At 54.0% G+C, this 20228-nt stretch overlaps 1 protein-coding gene across 4 annotated transcripts; it reads right to left on the bottom strand.

The window, feature by feature from the left end:
* Positions 1 to 1539: 1539 nt before the first annotated feature.
* GFI1B (growth factor independent 1B transcriptional repressor) lies at positions 1540 to 13493 on the bottom strand. Of its 4 annotated transcripts, none has more exons than XM_033858940.2 (7): positions 13382 to 13493; positions 6595 to 6714; positions 5799 to 5939; positions 5105 to 5376; positions 4378 to 4515; positions 3268 to 3532; positions 1540 to 2232 (listed from the first exon to the last, which is right to left on the bottom strand). In XM_033858940.2, exons 2-7 carry the CDS (start codon positions 6692 to 6694, stop codon positions 2054 to 2056), a joined length of 1095 nt encoding a protein of 364 aa, XP_033714831.1. In that variant the 5' UTR covers positions 6695 to 6714; positions 13382 to 13493; the 3' UTR covers positions 1540 to 2053. The 4 variants fall into 4 exon arrangements, with proteins under 4 accessions (XP_033714831.1, XP_033714834.1, XP_033714833.1 ...); XM_033858943.2 differs by having other exon boundaries at positions 3268 to 3433; XM_033858942.2 differs by lacking the exon at positions 13382 to 13493 and adding an exon at positions 13139 to 13301.
* Between the last annotated feature and the right edge of the window lie 6735 nt (positions 13494 to 20228).

Raw genomic sequence — 20228 nt, 5'->3', positions numbered from 1 at the left:
CTCCCTGAGCCTCAGTTGCCTGCTCTGTAAAATGGGGTAATGACAGCTCCTTTGCAGAGGGCTACGTGGGTTAGAGACAACGTATGGAAACCCTGAGCCCAGCTTGTTACCCGGAAGGGACTCATTCAGAAGTGTTCATTGTGGTGGGCCAGGGACGGGCGTAGTGCTGAAAGCTAGAGCCCAGAGGGAATTCCTTCTAGCAGAGCGGAAACTTACCCACAGATAACCGCCAGTCCAGGTTCGGTGGGTCCTGAGCTGTAAGCAAAGAGCCCGAAGAGCTCCGTTTAGAAGCAAGAGAAGACTTCTGGCTGGAATGACCAAGGGAGACTTCCTGGAGGAGGTGGCATTTGAGCAGGCCTGTAGGACGGGCAGGATTTCAAGAGGGCACATTCATGGCCTACCAACACTAATCCTGTGTTAGGCCCTCCTCACTGCTGTATACTCGTGGCCTCAGGGGATCCTCCCAGCAGCCCACAGGAAAGGATTGCTACGTTTACCATTTTACAGGGGAGGGGGCTCAGCCTGGAGTCACCCAGCTAGTGAGGAACAGCACCAGGCTTAACTTAATCACACCTGCAAAGTCCCTTCTGCCTTATAACATTCACAGGTTCCAGGGGTGAGGACGTGGATATCACCTTCGGGGGCCATTATTCTGCCTACCATGGTGATTCCATTAAGGACCTTGAGATGGGAAGGTTACCCTGGATGACCCAGGTGGGCCTGATGTGATCACCAGGGTCCTTGCAAGAGGGGGGCAGGAAGGTCAAAAGCAGAGGAAGTAGGTGGGCTGGTGGGAGGTCCAGGTGACGCACTTTGAAGATGGAGGAAGGGGCCACAAGCTGAGGGATGCAGGCGGCCTCTAAAAGCTGGGGAAGATGAGGAAACAGAACCTCCCCTGGGGCCTCCAGAGGGAACCAGCCCTGACTTTTAGCCCCGTGAGACTCATTTTGGATTTCTGACCTCCACAACTGTAAAAGAATACGTGTGTGTGTGTGTGTGTGTGTGTGTGTGTGTGTGTGTGTGTGTGTGTTTAATGTTCTGGCTGTGCCCCTTGGCCTGTGGGATCCTAGTGCCCCGACCAGGGATCAAACCCACGCCCCTTGCGTTGGAAGCACGGAGTCTGAGTAAGTGGACCCCAGGGAAGTCCCCCTTCGTGTTGTTTGAAGCCACCGAGTTTGCGGTGACCTGTTAGAGCAGCCACAGGAAGCTGCTGCAGCCCCAGCTGCACCCACCTTGCCCTCGCCTGGGGTCTCGTCATGCGGGTCTCTCACGCCTCTGTTTCAGCACTTTATCAGTTTGGTCCCCCGATGTGTCTGCGAGCGACTCCGGAGCTTTCTATGCTGTTCAAGCCTTCCCACCATCCCTCCCCAGAGCCTCCGGCACTAGCTTGCACCCGGTATGCGTTTAAAAAATGGTGGCGATATGTAAGTAAATCTGTGTCTTTTATTTACAGCTGTTGAGAGCAACAGGCTTTTGACAGCAGTAACTGCTGGTTTCCCCGTGGTCTGACCGCAGAACTAGAACCCCCGTGGCCTGAGCGCCCGTCAGGAGTGGGGAACAGCCAGCACGCTGGCTGAAGCAGAGGGGTTCTAGGTCTCCGACTGGGGCAGGAGACAGCTCTGACCACCCACGGCAGCCAGAAAGGGGCCTGCTGAAAACCGAGCTGACCAGATCCCCGTGAGCAGCAGGCAGGGGGAGGATTTCTCTGTGGGTCCCAGCTCTGGTCTGTTCTTGGCATCGCAGTGCACCTGGGGCTACTCTGGCCTCCTGGGCTCTGCCCCGGGGGGAAGGCACCGAGCCCTTAGACCTGTAGACAACATCAGCTCAGAAAAGATCCAGCTGCCACACTTTGCAGCAGGAGAATTGTTGGTCCAGAGAGGGAAAGTGACTTGCCCGAGGTCACACAGCAATTTCGTGAATCTCAAAACAAGCTTGACGAGTCCGGTCCAGTGCTGCCTCCAGGAGACTGGGGATCTGGGTGTGTGAGGCTGGCCTCCCTCCAGGTGACACGATCTTGGGGCAGGCCGGTCAGGAGCTGGGAGCGGGGACAGCCTCACTTGAGGTTGTGCTGGCTCTCGCGGTGCCGCCGCAGGTCCACTTTACGCTGGAAGCCTTTGGTGCACAGCTCACAGCTGAAGGGCTTGAAGCCCGTGTGCTTCCGGCTGTGAGTGATGAGGTTGGAGCTCTGGCTGAAAGCCTTCCCACACACCTGGCACTTGTGTGGCTTCTCACCTGCGGGGCGGCAAGGACAGGGTCAGGGCCGTTTGGACCAGACCTGCTGCCCCAATGCCCTGCAGTTGTTCTCTGGAATTTTATTATGTTTTATTGCACGTTCACTTTAGAAAATAATTAGAAAAGGGAGACAAGAAAAATACAACTCTGACCACCCAACCCCTCGGCCAATTGTACCCCAGTTTTAAGGCAGGGACTGGGTCCACCTTGTTTATCAATGAAGCCCAGCACCTGGTACAGGACCCTGCACAAAAGAGGCACTGGCTAACAGCTGAGGAATGAATGAATGGGGAATGAATGAATGAATGAATGGAGGGATGAATGAATGGTTGGAAGAATGAGTGAATGGATGACCGAATGGGGAAAGAATGAATGGGGAAATGGATAAATGAATGGCTGGAAGGACGAACGAAAAAGTGACCAAATGGGGGAACAAATGAATGGATGGAGGAATGAATGACTGAATGACAGAGTGGGGAATGAAGGAATGGAGGAATGAAGGAATGGAGGAATGAATGAGGATGAATGAATGGTTGGAGGGATGATGAATGAGTGACCAAACGAGGAATGGGTGAATGAGTGGGGGACCAAAAGGGTGAGTAGCAGCATGACTGAATGAATGACCAAATGGGAAATGAATGAATGTGGGAATGAAGGAATGAATGGCTGGAGGAATGAGCGAATGAAGGAATGATGAACGAAGGAGAAATTCACCTGCTGGTCTCACTTCTACACACAGATTATCAGTGTCGACATTTTGCGATTTCCTTCCAGTACTTTTTCTACGCAGTAAGTAACACAGCGTACCCCGCCCTCCTGTTGGAGCGGGGTGGCCTCCCCTGTGTAACCTGACACCCCCATCCCTCCCCACCCGGGGCCTAAAGCCCGCACCTTTTAACAGTGAAAGGTTGGGTGCCCGCAGGCTCTGTCTGGGCCCTGGGGTGGGGGGCTTGGTGGGGGCGGGGTGGGGGGAGGGTCGGCGGACCCAGGCCGGGGAGGAGCTCTGCTGGGGCAGAGCGCGGGCCGCGGCCTCACCGGTGTGGATGTAGGTGTGCTTCTTCATGTCCGACTTCTGGTGGAAGCGTTTGCCGCAGAACTGGCAGGGGTAGGGCCGCGTGTCCGAGTGGATGAGCAGGTGGGTGGACAGGGTGGACGAGCGCTTGAAGGCCTTGCCGCACATCCGGCACTCGAAGCTGCGCCCCTGCCGGAGGAAACGAGGCCCCGGGGGGTCAGGCGCAGGTGGGGCCTCGCGACCCGGGACTGCCAGGCTGGGCGCGGGACTGGACCCGGCCGGGATCCCCTGAGGAACAGGACACTCCATTGGGGTGGCCTCGAGGATGGGGCCTGGAGGAGCAGGAACCAGGGACCCCCATTCCTGCCTCCTAGGAGGGGCCGTGGCCTGGCCCCTGAGTGGCCTCCTATTAGGGGATTTCCCCTTGTGGTTTGTTTAAGCGGCTGAATTATTGGGGCCCAATTCTGGCTTCTGCCTCTTACTCGCCACGTGACCTTTGGCAAGTCATTTAACCTCCCTGGGACTCAGTTTCCCCATCTGTACATTGGATCGTTATGGGTAGTGACCTCAAAGGATCGTTGGGAGGATTGGAGGTCGGGAACTGAGCTGGCAACTGGCACGTGGCACATTCTAACCATCTTTTCCTGCGTTTCCCACCTGAGCTTTTATATCTACCCAGGTGTTAGCAACTCAGGTCAGTGTCAGGTGCTTTCCCTGGAATGGGATTCTGAGGAAGGGATTTCGGCATCAGGTAGGGCTAAGTGGGATGAGATGAACATTTAAGCCTGATTTCAAGATTCTAAGAGTCAAGGGTCTCAGAGGTGAGAAACCTGTCCTGACCACCCAGGAGGTGGGGTCATTCCTCAGCATCCCAGACATCTCGCTGCCCCCGAAATCCCACCTGAGCTCCTAGCCTCTTCCAACTGTACATGAAGCCAGCTTGGTCCATCAGGGACTCAAATGTGTTAAGGGCGGGTGACGGAGACCCAGATCAGGGCGGCAGATAATGAGGGCCCCCCAATCTGTCACCTTCAGGGGCACAGAGAGAGACCCACCGATGCCCCCTAGGCTTCCTGGGGCGAGCACAGAGCAGGGGTGGGAAGTGAGGGTGCTGTGCTCAGCCAGCTGCCCACCTGGGAGTGGACGTGCGTGTGCTGCTCCAGGCTCACTGCATGGCCGAAGGTTTTGCCGCAGACGTTGCAGGCGAAGGGCCGGGTCCCACTGTGGGAGCGGCGGACGTGCACCTCGAGCCCATGTGGGGTGGAGAACACCTGCAGGAGGGGCAGAGCATGAGGCCCCGGGGGTGCAGAGAGGGAGAGGGCCAGGGTCCCACCTCTGCACCCAGCTAAGCCACAGGTGGGTGTACAGGAAAAGGAACACTGGATTGCCGATTCTGCTGCCATGTGCTGTGTGTCCTGGGAAGGTCCCTTTCCCTCTCTGCGGCTGGCTTTCCTGTCTATAGAATGGAGTCTGGGAGGGGGGATCTGGAAGGCCCCTCCTGGCCCTATCTGGAGGCTGAATGGCGGTTAAAAAGTGGGAGTTGGGCAGAGCCAGGTTTGAATGCTGGTTGTGATATCTACTTGCTGCGTGCCATTGGGCAAGTGACTCAACGTCTCTGAACCTTAGCCCTCCGTCCACCTCCCGGGGCTCACGCATGTCAAGTGCTTAGCACAGGGATGAGCACATGGTCAGGGCTCAATGAACGGTGATGAGGGCGAATGTTGTGAGTCCTTGATCCCACCAGAGGACCCAAGAGTCACATCACAGGGGGCACCCAGCTCTGAGCACTCGCAGCTGCCAGGGTGCTGGAGAGGCGATGCAAGCAGGACCCGAGAGCCCACCCGCATCCCGGCCACCCACCTTGCTGCACTTGATGCAGTGGTATGCGTCCAAGCCCGGAGAGTAGTGGAGGCTAAAGTCCAAGGGCGGCTCAGTGCTGGGCACCAGAGGGCTGCCGTACAGGCTGACGGAGCGCTCCAGGAAGGCAGACTGCATGGTGGAGGGGGCCTGCTGGTAGCTGTGCCCGTAGGATGAAGCCAGGGCATCCCAGGAGAATCTGGGCTTGTAGAACGAGGGTGAGTCGGAGGATGGCGAGCCCTCATCCTGGGGTCGGGACGTCACAGCAGGCCCCTCTGTGGAGAGTGGGACACATACCTAGTGGTGACATTCAAAGCAGGGCACCCCCTCCCCGCCACCCTCCACTGTGACCTCATGCTGAGGCTTTGGTGTGTAGCCCCGATTATTTACTGGGGGGGGTCTGGGTCCTCACTGTGGCTCCTTGACTTTTCAGTCCAGAAATGTGCCCCAAGCCCTGCAGAGTGCCCACTTCACCCACTACGTGGGCCTGTCCAGCTGCTTCCTCTGCCCCACCACACAGAAGTTCTCATGTGGGAATGAACTCCCCGTCCTGGAGGGATTCAAGCAGAAGCCTGAGAGCCTGGACTGTCGATCCTCCCTGACTCCACAACTCCGAGGGGCCCCACTTCCACAGGCCCATCCATCCTGCATTCCCCTTGCACCCGCTGGGGAGTGGCGGGGGTCCCCTGCTGGGTACCTGGGGCGGAGGCCATCCTGGTCATCAAGCTCTGGTCCAGCTCCAGCTCCGGCTCCCGTTTGAGGTCAGTCCAGTCCAGGCACTGGTTTGGGAACAGGGTGCTGAGGACAGGGTTGGTGCTCAGGACCTGGTCCCTGGCCACTGTGGGGAGACAAGACCGTCAGACTTCAGCTCTGGGAAGTCCGGAGGGACTGGGGGAAGGAGGGGCACCAGAGAGAGACCACTGCTGCCGCCCCTGGTTCTTCCCAGGATGGTGGGAGCAGCGTGGAGGCCAGGAGGAGACCCCTGCCCTCCCCCTCCCCTCCCCCTCCCCTCCCCCTGCCCTCCCCCTCCCCTCCCCCTCCCTCCCCTCCCCCTCCCCCTTCTCTCCCCCCTCCCCTCCCCTCCCCTTCTCTCCCCCCTCCCCTCCCCTCCCCTCCCCCTCCTCTCCCCTCCCCCTCCCCTCCCCTCCCCTCCCCCTCCTCTCCCCTCCCCCTCCCCCCTCCCCCCCACCGAGGAGAGCTCTCGGACCAGTCTCCATCTTTCTGAGCACCCACCCTCAGCCCTAGATCAGCCTTCTGATTACGAGTCACACGTCAGCTGCTGAGGACAGTGCCAATCAGGATGCTCTCATCACCCCCATGGGGTGAGAAGAGATAGGTGCATTTATTCATTCATTCAACCCACATTTACTGAACTCCTCCTGTTTCCAGACTTGGAAGAGCGGCTACTTCCGGTGGGATGCTGCTGCACCCCCATCACATGGGCAGGGAGTCCTGGTGGGTACAGCAGAAGGCCAGCCCGGGCTATGACTCACCAGGACCAAGGGCAGGAGGCCAGAGGAGCCCATCCTCCTGGGCACGAGGCTGGTGGTAGGTGTGAGCCTTCTTACTCTTCACCAGGAAGGAGCGTGGCATCGTCACCGGGTGCCCCACACCTATAGGGGGAGAAGACGAGAAAGTTTAGGAAGGACGAGAGGACGATACTCCTCTATATTTTAGGACCTCCTCCTAAAATCAAAATCCACTGTCCTGGTTTGAATACTGTCCCCCAAAGTTCACATCCACCCAGAATCTGTGAATGTGACCTTATTTGAAAATAGGGTCTTTGCAGATGTAATCAAGTTAAGGTGATGTCACGCTAGGTGCAGAGAAACCCTAAATCCAATGTGACAAGTGTCTTTATAAGAAGAAGGAAACTTGGACACACAGACACAGACACGTGCAGGAAGAAGGGCCACGTGGAGATGGGGGCAGAGATTTGGAGGGATGCGGCTTCAAGACAAGGATTGCTGGCAAACCAGAAGCTAGGAGACAAGCCTGAAACACATGCTCCCTCAGAAACTCCAGAGGAGCTGACTTTGCCGACACCTTGATTTGGGATTTCTAGACTCCAGAACCCTGAATGAATACATTCCTGTTGTGTCAAGCCACCCAGTTTATGTTTTTTTTTTACAGCAGCTACAAAGCCTAGTGTCCCTCACTCCTCTCTTGCTGGAAAACCAATACAGCCACTTCTAGAAAACCCCAGGTCAGCCTGCCCCTGCTGCATGCCCTGAGTTACCCTGGGAGCCGAGAAGGAAGGGCAGGGGTACCTCCATTTGTGAAACACTCTGCACCCTGCACCCAGAAAACTGCATCTGCATCCCGGTGGGGTCTGCATTCAGAGGCCGTGGAAAGTTGTGGTCTGAGCACAGGTTTTGGAGTCAGATGCTCACGGGTTAGAATCCCAGCTCACCCGCTGTGCAATTTGGGGCAGACGCTTAACCTCTCTGGGCCTATTACCTTTTCTGTAAGATGGTAATCCAGGTTGATGGTGCTGGTGAGTGCCTAGTACGTGCTCAGCGCCTATCAGGGAGGAACCTGGCAGGTGGGCTGCAACGAGGGGGGCCACCTCAATCGCAAATCCACGTTATCGTGCAAGTTGGGTGCTGACGTAGCCAGGGCGGGGCTGCACCTTGTCCACAGCTCCGGCCCGGAATCTGGCCCCCAGAGAGGGAGGGGCTTTTCCTCTCTCCTCGGGGGTGGAGGAAGTGGTTGAGCTTCTATGTGGAGCTCGAGGCCTGAGAGGACCCCACTGGAGGCCTGAGGTCATTTTGTGCACCGGGAGGAAGAGGCCAAGGTCCACCAACTCTAGGGACTGAGCACAGGGCAGCCCAGCCCAGGCCCATCACTGAACCCACGGGTCAGCGGGTCGGGGAGTGCAGAGCTGGACCAGCCTGACTACCCGGTACTCTTGGCTTCTGGTGCAGAGCCCTCTGGGGCAGCGAGCATCTCCTGCCCGCTGCCCCAACCCCCCAAGATGTTTCACATCCCTGCGCCCAGCCAGGAGGCTCTCCTGAGGGCTCCCAGGAGACAGAGCATCTCCTGGTGGTCCTCTGTCCCCGCCACCCCCCACGCCACTCCCCAGGCAGAAGCTCAGAGGAAATACCCAGCCGATGCCGGTGCTGATGGCAGCTCAGCTGGGCCCATTCCCCCGGCCTCAGAGGAGGAACCCCTCCACTCCTGGGCCAGCCCAGGCACCAGGCAAGGCTGCAGGCGTGATAGGGCCAAGCGCGGGGAAACAGATCGCGGGAAAAAGCTCTGAACAACAGCGAGGGCCTGGTTGATAAGGCCGTGGCCAAGAAGCCGGCTGGGAGCAGGCAGATTAGAAAGGGAGCTTGGAGCTCTGCCTTGGGAGAGGCCCTGGGAGCCACCCCTTCCCCAAGGGGATGACCCAGAGCAGGCAGAAGAGGTACCCACACCCGTGCCCAGACCTGCCCGCCCCTCTGGGGGCAGCAGGAGTTTGGGCCATGCCACTCTGCCAGGGGCCATCCCAGGCCCAGCCTTCCTGAATGGAGGCCTCAGTGTCCGGATCTGCTAAATGGCGATCTCAGACCAACTTCCTGGGACTGCTGGGGAGAGAAGGGAACTTTATTTATTACAAACAATTGTGTAGAGGGCCCAGTGCGGTGCCTGGGCTGCTGGGGGGATGGAGGTGCTCAGCCCACAGAGGAGAGGCTTCGGGAGGGCAGGCACTCCTTGGGTCCTGTCTGGTCTGGTGGCATCCCCAGCGCCTGACCCAAAGCCGGCACGCTCTATGGATGGGGTCAAGCCCTGACCAGGAGCCGGGACACGCTCCAGGCCCCTCCCCCTGGGCCCTGAAATGAGGGCGTGGGACCTGATGGCCTCTGGGGTCCGGTCCAGCTGTCAGATTTTGACCACATGAGGCTCAGCCAGCCTGCTGTCCTCCCCAGGCTTGTGGGGCAGCTCTTATCTCCCAGGGACAGTGTTCTTCCTCATGCCTCCCCCTCTCCCCCCGCCCGGGGCTCCACACACTGCCCCTTCCTGCCCCCTTCTAACTCTTGGCTTCAGGAGCCCCCTGAAGAGGCCAGAGCCTGGGCAGAGCGAGAGGAGACCCTCACGTTCTGGGGGAGGGCCGTGGGGCTGGGTTCCCCTCGCCTTTTATTCTGGGGGGACCTCCGTAGCCATGATTTTTTAAAAACATAGTATTTTATTAGTCAATCAACTAGAACCAAAAGTAGGCTTTAAGCCGCTGAGCTAGAACACCAGGAAATACTTCCTGCAGCCTGGATCTGCAGAGCCTCAGCTCTGATAATCCTGGCTTGTGAGCTGTGTGGCTATTACCCCACTTTACAGAGGAGGAACTGAGGCTTAGAGACCGGCTCACAATCCCAGGGCAGAGTGAGGCGGAGCTGGACTTGGTCATCTGCCTCCCAGGCCTCCGTGCTCTTGGCTGTCAGACCACGGGGTGGGCTCTTGTTCGGGGCGGTGGCAACTGAGCTGACAAGCTAAGGAGGAAACCAGGACAGCGCGTGAAGCTCCCCAGCGTGTACTGCGTCACTGAATCTGACACCCACCGGGGCAAGGGAAACAGTGATTGTCTTCCCGGGTCACGGGGGGAACCTGAGGCTGAGAGAGGCAAGTGGCTTGTCCAGGGCCTCACAGCAGAGCCAGACCCAGAGCCCCTGCTTGCTAGGACTTGACTCCTGGCCCCAAGCTCTGCCCATCTGCACCTGTGGTCCTTTCAACACCGGATGAAGACAGCCTGCCTGGAGAAGGGAGGAGAAGTCTCATTGGTGGGGCGAGATGGGGGACAAATCAAATTCCCCTGATCTTTGGACTCTTCCAGGATCCAGCAGGCCCCATCTCGGCTCGTGAGGAGTTTGGGGTGGAGAGGCAGGCGAGAGAACAGGCTTCTTTTAGGAAGCTTCAGTGATCCCTTTGGCTCAGAACCCAAGGAGACCCTAGAGGTCAGCTCATTGGAACCTGGCATGACAACACAATGGCTCTCTGGGGTTCAGAAGCACGTACACAGGGGAGCAAGGGGGTCCCAGGAAGGTGATTCTCAGGGCCCACTCTAGTGATCCCCCCGGGGCCCCCAATCTCTTCCCCTTCCCTCCCTAGAACATTCTCTCCGCTCAGCCTGGCAAAGTGACAGTGGCGAAGCCATGAAGCTCACCGAAGCCATCAAGCCAAATGCACCCAGAGAACTTCCTTTTGACCCCTGTGAGCTGAGTTAAAAAAAAAAAAAAAAAAAGGAACCAATCACCTATACTGTAGTTAATTAACAACCACACGGTTTGATTCACACTAACCTGTCCTGAGAAAGAGCTACGAGCAGAGATTGTGTAAGAAGCCCAAGATTTCTTCATAACAGAGGCCTTGATGGTATCGGGCCTCCGGAAAGAGCCTCGCTGTTAATATCTCTTCAAAAACCCCCAATCCCAATAGAGGGTTCCCCAACCCTGAGTCAGAATCTCGGCCAGTACTTCTGAAGAGGGGCAGCCCCGCACCCTGACTTCCAGACGGAGCCAGAGCAGCAGGCCTGTGATTTCCGTGCAACGAGGCGCCTCCCGTGGGGCTGAATCGGATTCTGTGACCTTGAGCCTAACCACGTCAGCCGTCAACCTGGGGCTTGGTTTTCCTATCTCTCAGAAGGGACGGTTGGACTAAGAGATTTCTAAACTTCCCTTTTACGCTAAAATCCCATGCTGGGGTTCGTTGACTTTTAGCATGGGACCGACCTACCTTGACTAAGAAACTCATCACTCGGGTTCCCTTTTTGGGAGGATTGAGTAAGATACTCCGTTGTTTCTCAGAGTCTGCTACAGAGGACGCTTTGGACTTCCTTTATGCTTAAAGATGCGACTCAAGGGGAAACATAAACAAACAAACAAAAAATCACCCTTTCCATGTAGGAGTCAGGGGACGTGAGCCCAGGTCCTTTTTGGGGCCCCAGCAGAGCGTAGTCATTACTTTTATTCAAAATTTGGAAGGAGTTCTCAAATGTTTCTTCCTAAGTTCAGAGGATGCAATGTCAAAAAGAGGTGAATCCACCTCTGGGTATATAAAAGTATCGAAAGCAGGGACTTGAACAGATATTTGTACACCCAGGTTCATAGCAGTGTTATTCACAATAGCCAAAAGGTGGAAACAACCGATGTGTCCATTAACGGATGAGTGCATAAACAAAATATAGTATAGACATCACAATGGAATATTATTCAGTCTTCAAAAGGAAAGTGATCCTGACACATGCTACAACATGGGTGAACAATGAGGTCATTATGCCACTTGAAATTAAGCCAGACACCAAAGGATGTATACTGTAGGATTCTACCTATGTGAGTTACCTAGAGTAGTCCAATTCAGAGACAGAAAGTAGGATGGTGGGGGCCAGGGGCTGGGGGGATGGGAGGACTGGGGAGTTATTGCTTACTGGGGACAGAGTTTCAGTTTTTTGCAAAATGAAAGAAGTTCTATAAGTGGATGGTGGTGACGGTAGCACGGCAATGTGAATGTGCTTAATGCCACTGAACTGGCCACTTAAAAAATGATTAAAATGGTCCGTTTCATGTTATATGTATTTTACCTCAATAAAAACAAAAAGGAGTGTACAAAACATTTCCTGAGCATCTCTGAATTAGAGCTAAAGCAGTTCCCATTGGTTTGAATTCCTGGAAACAAAGGAACAAAAACCACCCTCTAGACTGAGGAAGGGTGAAGTTTTCTGTTGTTTCTGAAAAGGGTTGAGAGGTTGTGTCACAGTGAAGTATCACATGTGATCATGTTAGTTTTCCCGGGGCGGGGGTGGGGGTGGGGATATGGCCCCAAAGGCTTCGGGAGCCCTTGTACTCTCCGGTAGGACACCACCACCCAGTCTCCTGAAAGCCTTGAGAAAATGCTCTGCACTGGTTTTGAGTGACTCCATCAATCAAACCTAACCCAAGTATAACTCCCTGGTGGTCCCCAAGAACTTTCTGCTGGGAAACGGACATACCAACTCACAAACCTTTTTTTTTTTTTGGCCGAGTGGCTCGCAGGATCTTAGCTCCCTGACCAGGGATCGAACCCGTGCCCCCTGCAATGGAAGCACATAGCCCTAACCACTGGATCACCAGGGAATTCCCTCCGATCCCCAAATCTGAGTTGGAAGAAACCTCACACACCTTCTTATCCAAAGAATCCCTTCTGCACCACCTCTGAGGACAAGAAACTTGCCCCTTCTCTAAGACTGGAGTCTTGTACCCGTTGCCCACTAAGCAATGTGCAGAGGAGTGAGCCCGTGTGGGCAGGTGCAGCTCAGCTGGCTCCCACCAGATCCACGTCCAGAGACCGAAAATTACTTTGCACCTCCCACCATAGTATCTCATGAAAGCTGCGGACTTTCTTCCCAGCAAAACGTACACAGGCACATACCCACGGTGATTCAGTGGACTGCCCCCCTTAACAAGCCCTACGTTAGAGCAAGCACCTCTCCCCAGACGCCCAGACTCTAACTTGGCTTTTTCTTCAAAATTAGGTAGAAGCGGCTGAGGCACCACCTCCCCATCTCTTGTTCCTGGAGGCTGGGTGGGACGGTGCTGTGGAGATGTCAGTCCCCTGCTCCCCTTAGGAGGCTCTGCATGTGAAATGCCTCCCTCTCAAAGTGCCCCAGGAACTTTGGGGAAGGTCGCCTGGGATTGTGGGTGCTGAAGCTAAGACTTCCTTCAGAGTCCTCAATCCCACTCTCTTATTTCACAGCCAAAGAAAGGCTCAGAGTGCCCTGGGGACAGGGCCAGTCTGTCTCCGAAGATGGACACCAACTCGGGCACTTCCACCTGTGTCTTGCCTCGCCTGCCCAGGTCCCTGGGAGAGCTGGGGTGTGGGTATGACATCGTGCAGGTAGGTGATCTCCGTCAGCCTGAAATCAAACCTTCAAAGGGCGTTCATGGGACCTCCCTGGCGGTCCAGTGGTTAAGACTCCGCGCTTCCACTGCAGGGGGCACGGGTTCCATCCCTGGTCAGGGAACTAAGATCCCGCATGCCATACGGCCAAAAAACAAAAGCAAAAATAACAACAACAACGGGTATACATACATAATTGGCGGAAGGTAATTCCTCCACAGGTACACGGGGGGCTCGCAGCATCTCAGAGGAGACAGTCTCCTTGCCACCTCTTCTCTGGGTTCAAGGACTAAAAGCCACCTCTCATAACAGAGATTTTCCAGCCCACCTTAGTCTTCCTAGGACTGCCAAAGGGACTAGGTAAACTGCTTGGAAAGGATCTAAGTCGGATATGCAAATTTCAAAAGAAGAGGCAGGGGCGTTCTACTCACTCACCTGTCCGGAGCTCCTTGTCCGCGGTGGGAGCTTGCTGCTCCCTATGGGGACGGTGCCACCCGGTCAATTTGTGACTCTCTGCTCAAGTAGATACTTCTCCTTTCCCCCCCCTTCTCTCCGTGTGTGTGTGTGTGTGTGTGTGTGTGTGTGTGCGCGCGCGTGTGTGTTTCCTCTTCTGTTTCCCTACCTGATTTTCAATCTGATTATTTGTGTCAAAATCTGGCGGTGAAGGAACAGCCAATAGAGAGCGCGCCAGAGCTCTGGGCTGTATTTGCTTATCAAAGCTTTCCAGGAGCCAAGACTCTCCATTCTCTTCTCTAACCCGCCACTCCTGGAGCAGCACGCACTCTCCGGAAATTTTTAATAACATGTGTATTTAAAAAGTAATGGCTAAATTATTAAATTTTAAAAACTGAAGTTAAAATAAAACATTTACTTATAAACCTGATTTTGTGTAGAGAACTCATAAGTTAGTCTCTTTCTTCCTTCCTCCCTTCCTTCTTTTTCTTTCTTTCTTTCTTCTTTCTTTCTTTCTTTCTTCTCTCTTCTCTCTTCTTTCTTCTTTCTTTCTTCTTTCTTTCTTCTTTGTTTCTTTCTTTCTTTCTTCTTTCTTTCTTTCTTCTTTCTTTCTTTCTTTCTTTCTCTTTCTTTCTTTCGTTCTTTCTTTCTTTCTTTCTTTCTTCTTTCTTTCCCTCTTTCCTCTCTCCCTCCCTCCTTCCTTTCTCCCTTTCCTTCTTCTCCTTCCTTCCCTCCCTCACTCCAGGAGCCCAGCACTCAGCATCCCCAGCCTGGAGCACTCCCCTACAAAGCCCTTGGCTTGTGCTGCTGCAAACTGCTTTTAGAGGGGCCCCTCTTGTCCTTGCAGAGGTCGCCGTTGAGAAAAAAGTCAAATCCACGCTTCCCCAGACTAGACGCTAGAGCGAGTGGGGAGCAGCAGGTGTGATATTGAACGTGGGTGATTCCCGCATGTGCGGGACCCTCAGCCGCTCAGGCCCACGGGCAGGCTGCTCTCGGGTCCCAAGGCCCGCGTGTGCTGCCATCTGGTGGCCGCTGTGGAGTACTGGGAGGGCCGGGCGATGGGGGCTGCCTCCAGGTGTCCGTCACCAGCGGGAAGGCTGGGATGGCCAGTCTCGGACATTTCAGCCCACTGGGCACAGAAGCCACCTCCTTCTTCCTCCTCTGCCCCTCAAGCCTCCCCCAGCTTACGGGATGGCTGATTTATTTCAGGAGGTTTTGCATATGAGAACTCACAAAATAGAGCAGTGTTAGGCTGATTTGCATATGCACTGCCAGCCCAGAGCTGGAGAGATTATGTTTCCCTCCTAAAGAAAACGAGTTTGGCAACAGGAAGCCCCGACATAACTGAAGTCCAAGGTCCGACATGGAGAGAAAGGCGGGGTTTCGGGCAGGGTCTCACTGCTGCTGGGCCAGGCCATCGAGGGAGCGCCAGCCTGTGGGTCACCCTGGTCTGTGCGGTGCTGGTACTCTCTGGACCACAGGCCAAACACAGGAGACGACTGGTCTCTCTTCTTGGTGGACAGAGAGATTAGTGGAAACTCCTGGAATATTCTTTGGATGCCGCAGTTTGCCCATAGTCAACTGGAACTCTTTGTCATTATGCAAAGAGTTCAAGGACGTTCAGAAAAGTAAAAAAATAATTAGAAAAATGATTATAGTAGAAATAAAAATAAAAATTAATTCAAGGACTTGTCCCTTAATTCACTTTGGTATACACACATGTCCGCAGTTTGCTATTGTCAACCAGCAGGTCTTTTTTTCTTTTCACGGAATGTTATTTTGTTTCAGGACCTCCTAAATTCTCTTGTGGCTTTCATTAACATGTTTAATGATTTCACGGCTTTTCATGGCTTACCTTACCAATCACCTTCTCCATTCAGGGCATTTAGTTTGTGAGGTATTTTCTAGTGTAAGGCTGCTGTATCCGGCATGTACAGTTCAGCTGTTGTTCTAAGATGTAGTCCCACTTAGGGTCCTTCTCTTCCCCCTTGAGTAACCAACTCAGGGACTCTTTTCCTAGACCAGGATCCCAGCCTGCAAGTAAAGGCAGGCCTTCCCTGGAGCCACCTGGGAGCCCCTCTATGGGAGAGCACTGGCCAGGCCCCATGACCACATCAGTTGAAGCCAGGAGGCCCCAGGCAGCCTCTCATAGGCTCTTGCAGACTGAGACCTCCCAGCCTCTGGATCCCTTCCAGGGCTGCCTGCAGAGCCAACACCACTCCTCTTGGTAGGCAGTCCTGGAAATTAAATGCCTTCATTTAGACTCTTCCAAGGGCTAGGTCACATCAGCATCCTTGTGCCCATTCATTCGAGTTCTGTTGGTACCTTTCACGTGCCAGGTCCCTCCTTCTTCCCCCTTCCCTCCTCCCAGCTCGGGCTGCCAGAACAAGACACCACATACTGGGTGACTTAAACAGCATTTATTTCTCACGGAGGCTGGGAAGTCCAAGGTCAAGTTGCCAGCAGATTGAGTCTCCGGTGAGGACAAGCTTCCAGGCTTGTAGACAGCCGCCATCTTGCTGAGGCCTCACATGGCAGAGAGAGGACAAGCTCTGGTTTCTCTTCCTCTTCTTAAGAGGACACTAATCCCCTCATGGGGGGTCCCAACCTCATGACCTCATCTAAACCTATCTCCCATCCAAAGGCCCCACCTCCAAATACCATCACATTCATTCATCAACATATGAATTTTGGGGAGACACAGACATTTGGTCCATTACATTCCCTTAGCTAATACATGTTTACTGAGTACCTACTAGGTACCAGATGCTAGGGTTTCAAACAAGAACCAGACAGGAGCCCTAGTGAGCTTCTTCTTTGTCTAGCAGGTGGGACAGAATACCCAGACATTTACAATTTGGGCTAATAAGTGCTGTGATGTGAACGTGGTTTGCATGTAAACAAGGAGCTTGGGGCATTGGGAAATGGACCCAGACTTGGAGAGTTAGTGAAGGAAGTGGCATCTAAGTTGACGCCAGGCTGAGTTGGTTGGGAGAAGGAAAGTAGGGAAGGATGTGCAAAGGGCTGGAGGCCAGGACCTTCAGGGAAGTGACAGCAGCCAAGTTCAGTCTGAGTGGAGGGTGGCAACTGAAGGAAGGGGAGGGAAGGATAGGACACTCGAGAGATGAGCCTAGAGAGGAAAGAAGGAGCACGATCAGGAAGATTCCTGCCTGGCTTAGAACCTTTAATGAGGGGCTTCCTTGGTGGTGCAGTGGTTGGGAGTCCGCCTGCCGATGCAGGGGACACGGGTTCGTGCCCCGGTCCGGGAAGATCCCACATGCCGCGGAGCGGCTAGGCCCGTGAGCCATGGCCGCCGAGCCTGCGCGTCCAGAGCCTGTGCTCCGCAACGGGAGAGGCCGCAACAGTGAGAGGCCCGCGTACCGCAAAAAAAAAAAAAAAAACCTTTAAGGAGTTCCCTTTGCCCACAGGACAGAAATCTCAGCTTCAGAGATTAGCGCTCAGTGTTTTCATGGTGTCAGAACTCTTTCAAATGACAGAACTTTTTCAGATGCAACTTGCAGAAACCCGATTTAAACTTGTTTAAGAACAACAAGGGACTTCCCTGGTGGTCCAGTGGTTAAGAATCCGCCTTCCAGTGCAGGGGACGATTCCTGGGCAGGGAATTAAGATCCCACATGCCACGGGGCAATTAAGCCCACATGCCGCAACTACTGAGCCTGCGTGCTCTGGAGCCCGTGGGCCACAACTAGAGAGAAGCCCGCGTGCCGCAATGAAGAGCCCGTGCACCTCGATGAAAGATCCCGCATGCCACAACTAAGACCCAATGCAGCCAAAAAATAATAAATAAATAAATATTTAAAAAGAAAATGGTTCCCTGTGGTCAGGGGCCACACAGTTGTCAAAAAAAAAAAAAAAAAAAGAACAAAACAATTACTTCATGTCACTGAAAAGAGTCTACTTCAGGTATGGCTGGATCCAGATGCTCACATGACATTGCCTGGATCTCATTCATTCCAGCCTCAGGACATTTGCATTCGTTGTCCCCTCTGCTGGATGGCCCAACCCCAGACCTTTCCATGGCTGACCCCTTGTCATCCAGGTCTCAGCTGAAATGTCACCGCTGTAGTGAGACCTCCTTTGCCATTAACTAAAGCCTGACTTTCCCACCCCAGACACTTTCTGTTTCATCAGCCTTGCTCTTCTTAGCATTCATAATTAACTGAAAATATCTTGTGGATTTATTTCCTCTTTATTTATTTATTTTTGGGGCCTCACTGCCCACAAGGAATGTGGGCACTACAAGAGCAGGGGGTCTCATTTCCCTGGCTCACAGCTGAATCTCAGTGTATGGTAGATACTGATGATGTAGTTACAGAATGAATGGATAAATCAATCAATCAATGCATAAATATCTCACTTTCCATCTCTCAGCTTTGCTTTATCCTGCGGCTGAGATCCTCAGCATTACCAGTTTGAGTCTATAAGCTTAGAAACTCCAGTGGAAAGAAAGCTGCTCTCTCAATAGTTTCAGTTAGAGGCCAGGGAGTGACTCTGATTGGCTCATTTCTGCACCATTCACTGTAGTGGGGAGAGGGATATGGGCCTCTCATTGGCCCGGGCTGGCCGACCTGCTAAAACCACGGGAGAGTGGAAAAAGGGTTTGGGCAAGGACACAGAATAAAGCCAGAAAAGTGTTTAGGGGTGTAGCTGCCACCTTCTAACCATCTTCTCATTGTCACCTGAATATGCTGTGTCCTTCCTGCTGGTGACTGTCGATTAAAAAAAAAAGCACAGCCTGAAAGCTGAGAATTATATTTTATTTGGGGCATTACTGAGGACTTAAGCCCAGGAGACAGCCTCGCAGGTAGCTCTGAGGGACTGTTCTAAAGAGGTAAGGGAGGAGCCAGGATATATAGGAGTTTTTGCAAAAACGAAACAAAACAAAACAAAAAAGCAGGTAGTCGAACATCAAAAGATTATTGCTAATTAAAGAAAAACCGGGGAACTTCCCTGGCGATCCAGTGGTTAAGACTCCGCGCTTCCACTGCAGAAGGTGTGGGTTTGCCCCTGGTCGGGGAAATAAGATCCCTCATGCCGCACAGCACAGCCAAAACACCCAGGCACCTCAAGTTAATGAATTTAGGGCTTTTCTATGAATGGGAAAATGCAACAGTCTGGGCTTAATGAAATTATTCCTTTGATATGCATCTTAACTATCTAGGGTCAGTATCCTGTTTTTCTCCATCCTGAATCCCCTGGGGTGCACCGTTGTGTGTGGTTGCAGTGGCTGAGGGCTTGGTGGCCACAACATCCTTTGTTTACTGATATGGCAGGTGAGTTCTTTATCCACCAGACCAAATTCCAACTCCTGCCTTTGCCCTTCCTGTTCCCCCTGCCTGGAATGTCCTTTTTCTTCAGTCTACTCCTCCAGGAAGCCTTCCAGACTTCCCACAATCTCTGGGTCACCTGTAGTATAAAGGATTTGGCCCACCACGACAACCCTTGGATTCTTGTCTCTGTCCATTGTCATGGGCACTCAGCTGCTTCTTAATAAGACCAGCAGCTATCTGAGGGGAAGGATCCTGTGGAATCCTGTCTCAGCAGACGACAGGCACTGACTGACCCCAGTAAGGCTGGCCTGTGCTGTGCTGGGTGTGCTGCAGGGTTCAGCCTCTGGTCCCAGCATTAGCTGGCGTCGGCTCTGTGACCTTGGGTACATTTATGGCCTTGGCTTAGAATGGCCACAGAATGCAGCAAGCGGGAGCTGAGCTGAGCCCACCCGTCCTGGGGACGAGAGGATGGACCAGGTGGTCTTTGCCCTGGGGGTGAGGGCTCCGAGATGCTGCCCAAGGGTGACCCTCCTACCACCACCACCAATCCTCCTCTGCCTCCTGGCGCCGGAAAGGCACCCATCGCGGTCCTGCTGCGACTCAGTCATTCAGGGAGACTGGGGAGCTCTGTCCAAGCCCAGGAGCTGCAGGCAGCTGAGGTGGAGGGAGCCCCGCCCTGCCTGCCCCTCGCGGACGGCACTCCGTGCGGGCCGACCCCACCTCCCAGGCGCCCGGGCTCCGCGGGAGGCAGCAATTCGCCACACGGTGGCGCTCCTGCCTACTTTTCCTTTAGCAAAAACCAGCCCGAAAACTCTATCCATCTATCTATCTATCTATCTATCCACCCATCCATCATCCATCTATCTAATTACTGCTTAAATTACAAGAATGAAATATGATCAGAGTAGAAAGAAGAAAATAAAATATGCACCTCTATCCTGACGTGTATCCTTTTAATTTCCCTCCCTCTCTCCCTGCCCCTTGCCCCCTCCCTTTCTCTCCCTCTCCTTCCCCTCCCCCTGTCTCCAGTCTCCCTCTCCCCACACATACATATGTGTGTATAATGTTTTCGATTCAAACAAATCTTTATTGGCCCTTTGCTCTTGGGTACCACACAGGCATTATCTCCCTCGGTCTGTGAGCTCAACCCTCCCATCCTCCTGCCTCCAGGAGTCTCGAGATGGGGACGGGCAGCTTCCTGGTGGAAGACCACGGCGTGAGGTTCTGGGGTGCCTTCACTTCACAAGATGGTTGGTTCGCCTAGAGGAGCACGACAGGAAAGAGGGGCTTCGAGAAATCAGGGAAGGCAGGGAAGCAGGGGGTACAAGAGAGGAGCCTTCAAGGGCCAGCGTTCCTGCTTGATGCCTCCCAGCATCCCCGGGAGGGGCATCAGACAGAGCGCTGGGACCCTGTCAAGTAGCTCGTCTGCTCTTTCTACCCCACAGCGACTTCATGAAAGCCTCTGGCAGGAGGCAGCCCTTCATAATGGAGACTGGTGTTTTATTGCCTCCCTTCTAGATGATTCATATATGTTTTGT

This window comes from Tursiops truncatus, chromosome 6 (assembly GCF_011762595.2).
Source record: "Tursiops truncatus isolate mTurTru1 chromosome 6, mTurTru1.mat.Y, whole genome shotgun sequence".
Classification (NCBI taxonomy): domain Eukaryota; kingdom Metazoa; phylum Chordata; class Mammalia; order Artiodactyla; family Delphinidae; genus Tursiops; species Tursiops truncatus.
This window is presented reverse-complemented; position numbering and strand designations above follow the sequence as displayed.

What these genes read in the sequence shown, in the direction of transcription:
- GFI1B (XM_033858940.2), bottom strand. Translation starts at nt 6,694, where the DNA reads ATGCCACGCTCCTTCCTGGTGAAGAGTAAGAAGGCTCACACCTACCAC. An exon ending in ACTGCATCAAGTGCAGCAAG is followed by an intron (nt 4,516 to 5,104) that starts GTGGGTGGCCGG and finishes CCCCTCCTGCAG; the next exon opens with GTGTTCTCCACCCCACATGG. An exon ending in GCACACCTACATCCACACCG is followed by an intron (nt 2,233 to 3,267) that starts GTGAGGCCGCGG and finishes GCCGCCCCGCAG; the next exon opens with GTGAGAAGCCACACAAGTGC.